Raw genomic sequence first — 16,168 nt, forward strand, 5'->3', positions numbered from 1 at the left:
TTTTACAAAAAAATCGAACCATTTTAAAATTATAATTTCCAAAATATTCTTTTTTGATACTAGCTTTAACTAGCTATTGCAACAAACCATTCCATAGCATTCTTCAATAACATCGTTACGAGTGTATGACGTTATAGAAAAATGTAAAATCTAGTTGATCATATTCTAATTATATGTACATAAATATTTGTAATTCTTTAAAAATTGCATGGTTTTTATTAAAAAGAAACTGGTTATTCATGAGATATAAAACGCAGTAGTTTTAAACAATAAATTTAATAGATATGTGTGTATCTACATACGCTGTTAATATAGCTACATGTTATGTCTTTCTGAAAATATTAAATCTATATAAAATGTCTGTTAATTTAATAAGTTATAGACAATAGACTAAAACGTTATAATATAGGTATTTTATAAAAAAAAACAATCACCTCTTTTTTTATTTACCTTTTTCAGAATTCAGAAGTTTATTAATTTCATATTCTTGGGTTTTTCAACCGAATCTATTTCGAAACTATTGTATTTATTTCATTTTGTAATAAAAATGATAATTATTAATTGTAATTCCTCCCTAAACACACAAAATACGTATATAATAATATATAGGTAAATTTAAATTTAAACAAATTAATTAAAATTATGATTGACAATATTATGAAACAAACTGCACGGTATACAAGTAGTGTAGCATATACCAGTGATTTCCTTTAAAAACATGACTCAACTGCAGTAAAAGAAATAATAATATAGCCAATGAGTTTCTAATAGTCTAATAAAAACTTAATACCTAAATACAACGACCTCTAGAAATATAACTGTGGCCTGCCATGCTCAGCAATATTAGCATATTATTGAGCAATTAGTAAAAACAGTTGTTTAGCAATAAACCATTGTAGTAAATTTAGGCAATTAAACTTGTTAATACATGCAAAATATATTTATTAATATTGTTCTAATGCAATACACATTAAACTTTCTAAATATAATGTTTTAAATCAATTTGAAATGTTTCTAGCATTTAGATAGGTACATTTAAAAGCACGAGTTAAAAGAAAACATCATCACAGAAGAGGGAAGGGGTAAAATAAAATTACAGATTTCTTTTATAGGTTTTAAATATAATTATTTATTTATAACTGTTACAATTTGAATTTTTAACTATGAACTTAATTAATATAATAATAAACAACACAGGAATAATAGATTGAAGAGATCTCCCCTCCCCATTGGAGATATTTCGTCATGAAATTATGTTTCTAATGTATTTATTTGATAGACCTATATAATAAAATATTACAAAACTAAATAACAAAATCCATAGTATCTGCTTTGTAGCAGCAAAACTATCAATAATTCATTGTGATATATTTTTTTAAATGTCAATCCAGAAAATATAATATGCTCGGTCATTCAGCATACTGCTTCTTAACCAAGTTTTTTAATCTAATAAACAATAAATAAAGCAACAGAAGAAATAAGAAAAGCTAGGTATATTAGTAATAATTTATTTATTTTAGCATGGTTTTAAAAAAACTTTGGATAAAAGAATTTTTTAAAAAGGCGATCGTATGCCAAAAAGTCACATGTTTAACTTCACAATAAAGATCTATACTTATTATAAGTACTATAAAAATTGATTGATTTAGATTTTAAATGAATATAAATAATAATACAACAGTAATCTATAATCAATAATCATTGATAACAAACACATAAATAGCGCCGCATACCTACTATAAAATATAAACGCCTAGTACGTAAATAATATAATCGTATTCATTTAATAAAAATTATTTTTACCTAAAATATACATTTAAATTAAATTAGCTATGCATATAATAGACGGGATTGTACATAAAATGCGTATACATCTGTTATTATCCCTAATTTTCTGTTAACTTTTAGAACTACTCCCAATGACATTCAAACTTTATCAATGAAGCAATACTTATTATTAGCAACCAAGATCGTGTGAATATACGATATTATTTATATAGTATTGTTACTACTATTACTAACAATGTGTTGAATACATATTTCATAAGTGTTAATTTTATTTGTCCATTGTTACATGAGAATATATTTTTCTATATAGGTGTAATCAGAGGTCATCTAGGTTAAGTCAACAGAAGAGTAAATATAGGACAGATAAATTGTTAAGATACATTCAAATTTAAGCATATAGTGTAGTCAAATTATTTTACAAATAATTTTTTTCTACATAAATTGCAGTAATAGTTTTAAAGCTAAGTAATTATTAATTATTTAATATTTTATGGTTGATATCAATATGAATTTTAATAAACAACATACAACCGTTAGTTTTTGTCTGTAAAGTCGCATGTGTGTCATATCATAAACCATTTCTAAGTTTCTAACCATTTAGTAATTTAAATAATTTATAAATACAATTATCGTTATAACTTATATAGAATGAACTTTGATAACTTTTGGCTATAGGTACAAGTGGTACAACATATAATTTAATAATTCATTAATTTGATTTATAGATATTTTTATTAGCAGTATCCGGGAAATTGATTAAGCACTTATTTTTAAAATATTAAATTTATATTCACAAATAACTAGTTTTTAAATTAAAACAAAATCGATTTTGTCAAAAATTTGTTCTGTGTAAAAATTCCAATTTTTTATTTTGTTTATCCTGATTATTTTGAAAAGTAATTGAAAACGTATTTCTTTTAATCCAAATATTAACCAGCTCTAATTTACTACCCGAAATCACCCTTGAAGTTATGAATAGAATAGTATTGTTACTACTATAATAGTGTGCTGACACAAAAAAATATTTTAAAGTTTAAATATATATAATGTAAAACCAATCCATTTATCGCTCCTCTCAGAATTTAAAGTTTATGTAGCATGTTTAGTTAATTACATCATGAAATTTTTTTAGGCAAAGAATTAGTAACTGATAATCTTAGCGAATTTCAAAATATTTTAGTTATAAACATTATTAATGTCTATCTTATAATATTAAATACCTTTTTAAAAAATAAAATTTATTTATTGCAATTTTTAAAAGCAAACAATTAAAACTTAGGCAGATTTTTATTTTTTAGTATAATATTTGCTCGCAGTTTGTTTCAATGACCCGCGTGTGTACGTATGAATTGTGAATACTAGTAAAAGACTGGAATAAATAAAGTGCCAGTTTCAAGGTAAACTCGACAAGTTGAACAGCTCGAGTGAAGTCACAAGGAAGTATGGTAATCGTGATCTTGCAGTAGCTATGAGGTTTTATTCCTATACTTTTATCAATAACAAACCTGCTAAACTGGACTAACACCGTGAACATGGTAAAAACTAGCTCACCATGGCCTTATACGAGGCTGTAAACACTCAGAATTATTTGACGTATTAAGGAAATTCGAACTAAATAGACTTTGAGAAATAAAGGAACACATTATACGTCAATACACCAATATAATAGTATAATTTTATAATATTTGAATACGTTAATTATATTTGCTGTTTTACCTTTATTTAATAAAAAAAATTGTATAAAATGTATTTTAAAATACTGTTTTTCATCGCATTTACTGTATCTTTATCTTTCCCATTTTTATAAGTTGGATAATAAAATAGGAAGATCATTTTTTACAAAAATTATATTATTTTATACACCGCTAAAATAATTATCATAATTATTCATAAAATCATAACCAATCATAAGAGCAGATACTTTTATATGAAATAACAAGAATTTTAAATAGGCAAACAATATAATTTTTTGCGATGCTTTAACATTGGTAAACTTTCTCAATTTTTTCATAAAATTTTGAAAAATATTCAAAAAACTTCTTTATCTCCATAAATATAGTTATAATTTTATTACTAATCGTATTTTAATCCACAAAGACCAATATTTTTAGAGCTTTTTTGATGCCTTAATAGGTAAAGTGTTTTCTACAGAAAATATATTATTGTAAAATTAAAAATCTAAATTCATTTTCGAACTAATGACTATAATAAAACTGTATTGGGTCAATATAAATCAATTTTTCATATTTAATTTGAAATTTATTATTTTTTATTTCGATATTTTAATGACTATTCTACACGAACGATAGATTTTGTAAGTTTTTAAGTGTTAAACGAACAAAATACCTAATACAAATTACATAAATATTATATTGTGTGTAAAATAAATCAATAACATTAATGTTTCTACAATTAAACTTTAAAATTAATTCAAATAGGAATAGGAATATGTTTAATCGTTAAATTAAAAATAAGTTGAATAATGTTATCGTAATGCAATACATTTTTTTTTAAATTATAATCATTTTTACAAAGTCACTTATCCAAGATAAAGTTTTGATTTGTTAATGCAAATTGTTCTAATAAATAAATATCTACTAAAAAACTAAAAATTCAAACTAATTTTTTTATTTATAAGCAATTAATAATATAAATTACCGGAAGAAACTGGTATTGTTTGTTTAAAACCTGAGGATGTCTGATCATTTATATTTTACAACAGTATAATTTCATTATTTATTTTATAAAAACAAAGTGATCCACTAAGCTATCTACACTGAATATTTTAGTTTTAATTTCTTTGAAATAAATTTTTAACGAGATATTACATAATTATCATTTTTTTTACAATTTTTATTTTTTTTAATGACAACATACATTTTAGACTGAGCGGAGTGATAAATGTATTAATTTTACAATGATGTGTTATTGTTAGTTATATAAATTATTATGTATAAATTATAGATATTTTTTTTCTGTAAACGATAAGAAGTAAAATTACTTTAATTTTCAACTTTTATGGTGGTTTCAGATTCAGATACTAAATTAGATTTAGTGTATATTTTAAAAAGATCAAATAGAAAAATTCCTAATATTTAATAATATTACCAAGAAAAATTAAAGAAAAGTGAAATTTTTACGCAAATCCAGTTTTTTAATAGCTTTTTGATACACTTGAAATTTGAAACTTAATAAAATTAAATACAAGATTCCTTAAAAGTTGTTCATATACAAATTAAAAAATATCAACAATTTAAAGAAACAATATTTTTTTTATAAGCATTTAAATTTATAATTTCGATGAAATTATAAAATTTCAATAATTTTCAACTAATTTTTAGTAAGCTCATAAAAAATTTTCTTTTTTTATCTAAGATTTGAAAATTTAATGAAAGATTCTTTTTCAAACTATATTAAAAAAATGTCTACTAGTCAAATTCATTTTTTATGAGCGTTTGAAGTTCAAAGTTTTACTACAAAGCATACTCATTCTTAAAATAACTTATTTACGATTTTTTAAATTTAGTTGTAATTAATAAACGTACATACTAATTTATACACGAATAATCGTAGATACTTAAAAAATTTACCAAAAGTGTATATATATGATCTCAAAAAACATTATTTTTATATCTGTACAAAAATATTAAAATTTCATAGGCACAATTTTTCATTTAAAGTTCACATTTTATTCTTAAAAATCACGAAAATTTACAAATTTTTGTGCAGTTGAAAATTTAAAAAAAAAATTGTTAATGTAATTTGTATAGGTAAAACTTGAAAATTTAGTACATTTTTACTCATATAGTCATATGAATATACTGAAACCAAAAAATTTAAAAAATATATATAATAATATACAATATATTTTATAGCAATATCAAAAAATAATATGAAAATATGAATTATACTTCAGATATAGGCTGACAAACTGTCTTCACTCAAAACCGTTTTTCATATACAATAATATATCATTGAACTCAAATTTAACACATCCATCACAGTAACCCACTCGCCACCTACCATACAGTAGAGCAGTAACAATCGCTTGCCCGCCTGTTTAATTTCATATTTTGATATAATATAATACAATACATATAATATTTTTTTTTAAATATTTTGATACGTTGAATTGATTTTCAAACTAGTATCAAGTTAACTAGTAATAATTTATAGATATTTTAGGTTTAGAAGAGCAGAGAGTAGTTATTAGTTTGTCAAGTATTACAATATTTACCTGCATATTGCTTAAATAATTATAACTTATAAGTAATTTAAACAAACACTAAATAAAAAATACTAAATATTGTTTAATAACATTCAAAATAGTTAATATAATGTAACTGAACATTGATTACAAAATTTATAGCTAAATATAAATAATTATTTCATTAATTGAATAGATAATAAACTTTAAAATAAAAACTAATTTTTAATTTTTATCTCAAATTTACAAAATTGTCTTTCCAATATACAATAGGTACAATAATAAAAATACTAAAATACCAATCATGTGTTTTAGTAATATCAGTTAAATTTATCAATGACCTAAGATAAGTTATTTAAATTACTATAAAACTAACTAATGTTACTTAAAACAGTTTTAAATAAGTCTTAAAAAGTTTCAATACCTACCATAAAATTATTTGATAAGTTTTTCAAGGAAATTGTATTTTAATTATAATTGTTAAGAACTCTAAATCTCTTTAAATATTCATCTATTTATATCCATATAATTTTTGGATTTAAATTGAAGAAAAAGGCATAGATAATTATAAGACCTAATATGGTAAAAACTGATAATACTCGTTAAGTTAATATCCTAGTAACATGGATATTGGACATTATAATTATTATTGTAATCAAGCTAAAGAAATTCTAGAATTGTAGGTATGTCAATGTCAAAAAAACATACCTTGTGATGTTATAAATAAAACAATAATTGGATTATAGTGTTTAATAAAAAATTGTCATTACTGAAAATGAAATAAATATGAATATGTGGTAATAAAATATGATAATAATTATTATCTTATTTAAATACCTAAACTCTGACCAAAACCTTTAAATATAATGTTATATAAATTATAAGCACACAGATAGATTGGTGTTAATTCAAACAGTTTATGAATATACCAAAAATTAAAAATAACTAAACATAGATTTAGAAAATAATAACTGTTGATCATTTTTTATCAGTGTCTACAAGTGTAAACATTGGCATACATAATATAACAAACTGTTGTAGACTTCATTGGGATAACAAAATATAGTTAATTAGATACCTAATATTTATTAAATGTGATAACAAGTAATTAGTCTTTAATTCTTTACCAAATAAGGCAATGTAGTATCCAATAAAAATAATTGACAGCTCGTGATTAAGAAGAAAATATCTCTTTAGGTAATGGGGGTGGATTTAGATAAAAAATTTAATTTAAGTTTAATTTACCCCTATTATGGGGATGGCTTACCTTTTTAAAAGTTGAGGAGCCAGGTTGATCCAGTCGGAGCTTACTTAATGTTTGATCAATTGTCTACTGTTCACTGAATCGATTGCATACTACTAAAACCAATTGAGTTTTGTTTATTGGATTTTTCGACGATATGTCTCGGGTATCTATAATTACACGCCACACACCGGATCGTCTTCGTCGTCGTAGACTTGGGGTGGAATTTTATGACTGCGGTGTGATTGACGCTAACACGACGGTTATGTGAAAAACCCTTAAGCAAAAAAAACACAACACGCGTGAAGTTGAGCGTGATTAATAAATACGAAAAAAAAACAGTCACAGCAACCAGAATAAAAAAAAAAAAAAAGATAAAGAGCCCAAGAATAACACAAGGGTACGAGACCGATACCGAGGACGACAAAGGAAATGGCCGGTAACAGCGGGCCACCGGCGCCACCTATCGAACAGAAAAGTAAAATGTGATATTGATTGCGGTACTACCAAGGAGAATAGCTTAGGGTAATCATTTTATTCGTCCGTCGATATCGAACATACCTATAGCCCTCTTACCTTATACCGCAGATATAGATAATAAATATAATAATAATATTATCACAGAATAATACCTACTCCGGAATTAGTAGGCTTATTGCTTTTATTATTGTAGCTTATACGTTATACCTTAGATCATATTATGCCATACTACTATATAATTGATATTAATCCACCTTGCCTACAAAACAGATATAGTTAATAATTATTATTACTACTCCTATATTATTTATTTACTTAGAACTTAGCGATTTAGGTACTAAATACTAATTACACTGTAATACTCTATCGTTTGACCTGATGTATGTCACCAAAAACTTTTAATATAGTAATATATATATTTATAATTATAGTATTATAAAGTATCACCGTATTGACCGAGTTCCGTGTAACTGTGTAATTCACGTTCAGAATTTTCTCGTTATTCATCAAATTAAATAATATTGTTTTGGTAAAAATGTATTTAGTCATAACTTATTATTACCTAGTAGTAATCTACTAACTCCCGGTGAAGTGGTTGAATATTTGAAACTATTTGGTATATTATTAGCTCCGTATTACCACGTATTATAATAATAATACCCGTATTATTATAATATAATATTATATCTTAGTCCGTGATGTTAGTGATGTTACCATTGATTTTAAAATATATATTTTAGTATATTTTAAATTCAATATTACTTACATCTCGTGAGGTTGTTGATAAAAATGTCTAATATTACGGCAGCGTGTGAGACGCAACTTACATATATTTTATTTATTGGCGTTCCGAAATTACTATCTATTGATATAATTTGCCATCTAGAATATGATAATTTAAGATAAATACCTATTGCCTTGTCAATTGTACTACTACCTCCCATAGCAGAGATGATATTTTAGAAATATATCTGTATGAACAAGCCTTGAATTACTTACGCATGTGCACGTGGTGCAAGAGCACACTGCACAGTCTCCTCAAAATTTAAAGGATTGCTCTTATTACTTAATATTTAACAGTTAACAACAAAAATTACTTACAAATTCTTCGCGTGAATTGTAATATTGATCGTTCATTTTATGAAATTACTTGTATAAAAACTCACGTTTTTCTTTAGCAAAAAAAAACTGAGCTGTTTATCATTACTGGCAATCAATCATGATGTTACAAAAACAAAATAATTAACGTCTGAAGACTGTAAGACACTATTACTGAATTGGCAAATAAAAAAAAAATAAAAAGAAAAAAATGTATATTGTAACTAACTTTAAAAATATCATTGTAATTTACAAATTATTAATTATAATGATTAAAAATTAAAATTGTATTTAGTACCTTAAATATATTGTGTTTTTATTTTAAATTGTTGACTGTATTTAATTCTTACCAACCTTTATAATTAAATAAGGCCCCAAGGCACAAAGAAAATATTTCACAGGTTATCTGTAGGCCCTGTATACGAATGTACCTACCACGATGTAGAGTCGTAGAGAGATCTCTTCTCTACATCGTGGTACCTATCTATAAACAATTTTTAGTTTCACAAATATCAGTGTACGCCGTACACATGGTGTTATAGTTATGGTGACCAGACGTACTATTTTTCGTAGGACAGTACTCTTTTTTGACATGGGTCCTAATGTCCTTAACAATAGTATTGAGTACATGATATTGTACTCTTTTTTTAAAAATTATTTTGGGCTAATGCGTGTTTATGTGTTTTTACTGTTTTTTATAATTTGATTATTAATTTATATTTTATGGTTCGATCTAAAGCATTCTTATTGGTTAGTAGCACGATTTAAGATAATATTATACTAAATCGTAAATATATATATATATATATATATATATTTAAATTTTACACTTGGTATTTTTACCTTTAAAAAATAATTTATACTTTAGTTTAAGTTTACTTTAAATTCTTCAATATCAAAGTATTTTTATCATAAAGACACACATTGACAAATTAAATGAGTTGACATTATAATTTCAAATAATTGGTTTTTATAATTGATAATAATAATAAAATAAATAGAGTAATTAGATGAAAAAAAAACAATTTTTATAGAAGGAAATGAACTATGGAAATATGGGTAAAACGGGTAGAATAGTATACGCATTGGGTAATTACGACTGAGAAGGAGCTAAGTTTTAAAATGTACTTTTTTTTAAATTTTTAAATCTGGTCACCATAGTTATAGTAGTTACTATAGTTACTATCAGTATATAGCCGGATTTAGAGATTTTTGCACCCGGAGAAGATAATCAAATATGTCCCATTTCAGTAATAGGTACATTTTTTCTTATAATTTTTGTGAAAATAAACTATTTACGTTTTTGTTTAACTATTTCATAATCAACTCTTTTCCGATAAAAATATTAAATTCAGATTTTCCGTAGGTACATTATTAAAGTACCAAAATGGCAAAATTACAATTACTTAACCTCCGGGTGTAAAATAGAAAAATGTAATACAATATAGAAACAAAATTTATATGAAATAAATTCTTTAAAAATATGATAATAATTCACTTTAATTTATGTAATAAATATTTATAAGTACTAAGTACCTACAATTATTAATTATTTAAAATTTAATTTTTCTTGATTTGATCACTACAAAGTCTTCAATCACTAAATCCAATTTAATTGTCTTCGTAATAAGTGAAGTGTAACCAAAGACAATCACGAAATTATAAGTGAATGTATGTAATGCAATAAACCATATAAAAGCTCTTCATAATAATTTTGAAAACCATCTAAACTAATAAAATGTACACAAATAGTCTAATAAATACTACTCTATCTGATAATAAACAGCTAATTCGAAACATATTTATAATGCTCAACGAAAAATAATATAAAATGTTTCATTTAATTAGACTAAAGTTCAAGAGTTTATACGTAATAAATAGTTGTTACTGCAGCAGTAAAAGAAAATTTTGCTTTAAAAAATAATTAGATAAGAATATTATTTTATTTTCAATAAAAAAATATTACATTTTTTAATTCATCAACACGTGAACAGTACATTTAATTATCATTAGTAATAAATACTTTAAATCGAAATCCTTCTCTAGAGGTACAAAAATACGCCTGTACAAAGATCGATAATCAAATTACGAATGCGAAGCGTGTTCTTCGACATCACGAGTCGAACAAAAACTAAAAATCTTTGAGAGCAAACTATATGTAGACCTGTATTTTATACTATTAAACTGTCGATGAAGAAGGTAAAACGTGGAAACAAGGCCGTAATTGGAAATTCATTTCGAGAGGGGTTTTAAGTTAAAAATTGTGTTCTAATTTTATTATAATATTGTATAGATTATTTTACTAATTTTACTTGAATGAACTAATGTAATATCTTTAGTCAGTGGCGTAACATCGGAAAATTCTAGGGGGGGGGGTAAATATAATATATTTATTATTATCAAAACCCTGACACCCTTCCCCCCGGTTAAAATATATACCTTTATCTCTCAAAAAATTATCAGGAGGCAAGTGCCCCCCTTGCGGCCCCCATAATTACATTACTGTCTAGTTCAAATGTACTATATTTAACAAACTAAACACTTAAATAATAAATAGATAGGTAATTACTAACTAGTTAGTTATAAAAAAAGTTATTCAATTCAGTTGCGGGTAATGTTATTAGAAACAGTTATAAATAATTTAACAATTCCCCAATAATTGTAGTTTAATCGAATGTTAATAATTTAATTATTACTTGTATAGATATTATCACGATTAAATATAATACATCATCTTAGATAGGTAGTTAAGTAAGCACGCAGAATAAATATATGTATAAATATTTAATAAAAATATAATACACGAATAATATTATAAGGTATACACAAATACACAACAGATAACAAGTATAGGTACGACTTATGGCTATAACCTATTCTAAGAGAAATGTTCTTTTATTTACATTCTAATATTTTTGTCTACAGGCCTACATACAGCTTGCTGCAGTCCACAAGTAAAGATATTAATAGCCATGCTATCTATATGTACTGTCTTCGTGATTATAGGTATGTGATAAGCAAGATTTAAGTTATATATTATATATAGGTATACAGTATACACTATAATACTAAATCGTGGCGAGTATTATTATTATTGTTATCATTATTTTTTATAAAAATCGATCGATATATATGGATATAATATCAACCATCGATTTTCAAAACATAAATTAAAAAATATCGTGTACACGTTTATTTGTCAAACGATATTTGGCTAAGCGCATTAAATCCAGACGTTTTAATTGTTTAGGACTTTCGATGTCCACAAATATTTTTACCTGTAATATATTTTTTATAAATAATACTTTTAAAACTATCGATAATTTGACATTTTTGTTTTACTTGAATTTACCACATAACCTCACTTCACAGTTCGCTTGAAAATCAAGTTCTTTTGGACTTTTGAACTATCTAACTTATTTGAGTTTAATTATTTATTTTAATAATTATAATTCATAACATAACGATACTTAGAATTTTTTAATTGGTTAAAAATGGAAGGTTCCGATGCTCCATTGTCTAAGAAGTATGTATGCAGTTCACTTTTTAGTACTATTATTATTTTAGAACGTTTCAATAGCATGGAAAAATATGTGTGACGTAGAAATGTATTAGACTAATACTAATACTAATACTTTTTTATCAATTACCTTTTTTATTATCCCTTATAAACTGTATTAATTGAATAGGCAGAGATGAAATCGATGTTGAATAAATTAAGATTAAAAATTAATAATTTGACAAAATGAGTGTGTTAATGAGTCAATGGGCAAAAAAATATATATATCAAACAAGATTTATATATACATCTTGTCGGGTTCAGAGGTATAGTAACATTTCATTCAGAAACTGGTATCGGAGTGAATGTTACAGACAATTTTGATATTTTAAATAAATACCGAACCAGTATTGCATACATTTCATACTTCCAAGTACTTAGCTAATTCATTGTATTCATTGTTATTTAATTATATTCTTACTAGAACAATTATTATCAATCGGTACATGGTTTCCTACCAGTTTACCTTTAAAGAGTATGGAGTTATGTGATATACATATACTCAAATCATTAAATCATGTATAAATTATTATTGTTGGACATAAGAATCAATTATTAAATCAAACTAGTATATTATTAAATAAAATGTAGGTACCTATTGTCTTATAAATTATTATCAATTGGTTGATAAATTTAATAATGATATGCTATTTAATTTAATTTTGAAAATTATATTCACGTTCACTCTGTATCCAGCTAAATTATTTATTAGTATCTAATCTATGTACACTGTAAATTGTATTTCTTTAGTGAGCTCAAACGACGTTTAAAAGCTGAACAAAAAGCTAAGGAGAAATTGGAAAAGGAATCGGCTGTTCAGAAAAAAATACCAGTCGTGAAGAAAGAAAGTGATATATCTGCTGCTACTAAATCCGCAGACATTAGTCCTAATGTAAATGAATATAAAATTGTTATACCTAATGTGAATTTTATTAATTAAAACAACTGAATTATAGGAATTCTTCAGTTTACGTCTACAAACTATTGCACAAATGAAAAAAGATGGCGAGGAACCGTATCCACATAAATTCAATGTAACTATATCTTTAGAAGAGTTCATTGAAAAGTTCAGTTCTTTGGCTGAAACTCAAATTTTACATGATGAAAAATGTAGTGTTGCGGGTATGTTTTATACAACATTTAATTTTTCATTTGTATTCCAAAGTACAAAAATAAATTATATCAGTGCAATCATTTCAGAATTTAGCTTGAAATTTACCAATATCTAACCATAGTTGGAACCATTAACATAAAAATACTCTCATACTTAAATGTTTTTATTATTTAAACAATATTATGCATATTATAATTAATATTTGTGTTTTGATTTAAAAAAATTAAAGCAATGTTCTAATATAATAATAAAAAAAATTTAACTATGCATATTTCAGGTCGAGTTCATGCTATTCGTGAATCTGGTCCAAAATTAATATTTTATGATCTACGTGGTGAAGGTGTTAAAATTCAAGTGATGGCAAATGCTAAACAGTATGCTACTGAAGAAAGTTTCTTTGCAGACACGTCAAAAATCCGGCGTGGTGATATAATTGGTGTGACAGGTAGTCCAGGCAAAACAAAAAAAGGGGAATTGTCAATTTTCCCTCAAAATATAAAATTGCTGACTCCATGTTTGCACATGTTACCTCACATGCACTATGGTTTAAAAGATAAGGAGACTAGATATAGACAACGATATTTAGACTTGATTATCAATGAGCATGTGCGTAACAAATTCATTGTGAGAGCAAAAGTGATTTCTTATGTTCGCCGGTTCTTAGATAACTTAGGATTCCTTGAAATTGAAACTCCAATGATGAATATGATTGCTGGTGGAGCAACTGCAAAACCATTTATTACACATCATAATGATTTGAACATGGATTTGTTTATGAGAGTGGCTCCAGAACTTTATCATAAAGTAATTATATTTATATATTTTATTATTTATATTATATCTATTAATTATGTTTAATTAAAATAATAGATGCTTGTTGTTGGTGGTATTGACCGTGTGTATGAAATTGGCAGACAATTTCGTAATGAAGCAATAGACTTGACACACAATCCAGAATTCACTACATGTGAATTTTATATGGCGTATGCCGATTATAATGATCTTATGCAAATTACAGAAGATCTTTTATCTGGTACTATTTGATTTAGATTGAAGGTAATAAAGTATATAATTACAATATCATTGTAGGTCTTGTTAAAAGTATTTATGGCACGTATAAAATAAAATATCATCCTGATGGTGTGGATGCCAACACTGAACCAGTTGAAATAGATTTTACTCCACCGTTTAAAAGGATGTACATGTTCCCAGCTTTGGAAGAAGTTCTGTCAGTTAAGCTTCCTAATCCTACTGAACTAGCCACAGTTGAAGCAAATAAATTACTTGACAATCTTTGTTTAAAACATGAAATTGAATGCCCGCCACCTAGAACTTCAGCCAGACTATTAGATAAAGTATATACCAACATTTATTAAAATTCTTATTAATATGAATAATAAATAAAAATATATAATATTTGATACAAACCTAATGTTCTATGTTTTCCAGCTTGTGGGTGAATTTCTTGAAGAAAAATGTATAAATCCTACATTTATTTGTGACCATCCACAAGTAATGTCACCTTTAGCGAAATGGCATCGTTCCATACCTGGTTTAACAGAACGATTTGAATTATTTGTTATGAAAAAAGAAGTATGTAATGCTTATACTGAGTTGAACGATCCCATGATTCAGAGAGAGCGCTTTGAGCAACAAGCAAAGGTAAGTTTTGTGACCATAAATATTTGTATTATTATTGTTATTGTGAAAGCTTCAATTTCAGTGGTCATTATTTGATTATCTTAAATAATATTATAATATCACTTATTTAATACATTAGTTACAAATTATTGTTATTATTATAATATTTTTTTGTTGTTTTTGTATTTAGGATAAAGCAGCTGGTGACGATGAAGCTCAATTGATAGATGAAAATTTCTGTACTTCTTTAGAATATGGCTTACCTCCTACAGCTGGTTGGGGTCTTGGTATTGATCGTTTAACCATGTTTTTAACAGATTCAAATAATATTAAAGTAAGTTGTTTTTTTGAGTTAAATTAATTTTTATAATTTGAAAAATTATTTTAAGTAATAAACAAACCCTGCATTAGTCAAATTATTGACTAAATTAACACATTTTTTCTTTCATTTTTCATTTATTTTTATAATCAGATAGTTATAATAATCAATATAATATCTTAGATAAAATTATTTGATATTATAAAATAATTACTGTCATATTGACCAATGAGCAGTTTATCACGTTTGTATTTAAAAACTGATGATGCATTTTTCCTATAACACTAATTTTTTAATTGATCTGCTTTATTATTTGGTTTTTTATTACCTATTTTATAATCATGTTTTATATTAATTATATTATTATGTATAAGAAAATAAATTAGTACCAGTTTTTATGTTTATTTATTTATACCAAAACGTCTTTATACTCAACATTTATAACAGTCAAAAATATGTAATACATTACATTCAAATTGTTTAAAATATTTATAGTTTTTAAATTATTAATCCCATATTTTAAATTTTTTTAGGAAGTATTATTTTTCCCAGCAATGAAACCAGATGATCCAAATAAAAATAAAGAAGAAAAAAAGAATGAAGATGAAAAATCTGCTGTATAAGAACTGTTTAATGCAATTATAAAGTTATAATGATTTCAATACATGGCTAATTTATCAAATAGTATTATGTATGTTGTTTATTATTCATTTAATTTA

General features: G+C 25.0%; 3 protein-coding genes across 4 annotated transcripts in view; 1 reads left to right on the plus strand and 2 right to left on the minus strand.

The window, feature by feature from the left end:
• LOC132917217 (chromosome transmission fidelity protein 8 homolog) overlaps nt 1–7,351 on the minus strand; it is a 28,359-nt gene extending 21,008 nt beyond the window's left edge. Inside the window, exon 1 of the mRNA XM_060977843.1 lies at nt 7,263–7,351. The gene's annotated coding sequence lies outside the window, so the exon portion shown is untranslated. The remainder of the gene's footprint in view (nt 1–7,262) is intronic.
• The window catches only part of LOC132917216 (protein gustavus), a 68,534-nt gene extending 61,129 nt beyond the window's left edge, over nt 1–7,405 (minus strand). The window contains exon 1 of the mRNA XM_060977840.1: nt 7,263–7,405. The gene's annotated coding sequence lies outside the window, so the exon portion shown is untranslated. The remainder of the gene's footprint in view (nt 1–7,262) is intronic.
• A 4,770-nt stretch (nt 7,406–12,175) lies between these two features.
• On the plus strand, nt 12,176–16,136 carry LOC132918335 (lysine--tRNA ligase). 2 transcript variants are annotated; one of them, XM_060979520.1, is made up of 10 exons: nt 12,176–12,342; nt 12,506–12,641; nt 13,126–13,267; nt 13,332–13,497; nt 13,767–14,293; nt 14,360–14,522; nt 14,579–14,844; nt 14,939–15,151; nt 15,321–15,464; nt 15,983–16,136. In XM_060979520.1, the coding sequence occupies exons 2-10, from the start codon at nt 12,562–12,564 to the stop codon at nt 16,070–16,072; spliced, it is 1,791 nt and encodes a 596-aa protein (XP_060835503.1). In that variant the 5' UTR covers nt 12,176–12,342; nt 12,506–12,561; the 3' UTR covers nt 16,073–16,136. The 2 variants fall into 2 exon arrangements, with proteins under 2 accessions (XP_060835503.1, XP_060835504.1); XM_060979521.1 differs by lacking the exon at nt 12,506–12,641.
• Nucleotides 16,137–16,168: the final 32 nt, after the last annotated feature.

Source organism: Rhopalosiphum padi, chromosome 1 (assembly GCF_020882245.1).
Source record: "Rhopalosiphum padi isolate XX-2018 chromosome 1, ASM2088224v1, whole genome shotgun sequence".
In the NCBI taxonomy this organism is placed as follows: domain Eukaryota; kingdom Metazoa; phylum Arthropoda; class Insecta; order Hemiptera; family Aphididae; genus Rhopalosiphum; species Rhopalosiphum padi.

Coding starts and splice junctions, on each gene's coding strand:
- LOC132918335 (XM_060979520.1), top strand. CDS start 12,562: ATGAGTGTGTTAATGAGTCAATGGGCAAAAAAATATATATATCAAACA. Junction 12,642..13,125: donor ACATCTTGTCGGGTTCAGAG/GTATAGTAACAT, acceptor GTATTTCTTTAG/TGAGCTCAAACGACGTTTAA. Junction 15,465..15,982: donor CAGATTCAAATAATATTAAA/GTAAGTTGTTTT, acceptor AAATTTTTTTAG/GAAGTATTATTTTTCCCAGC.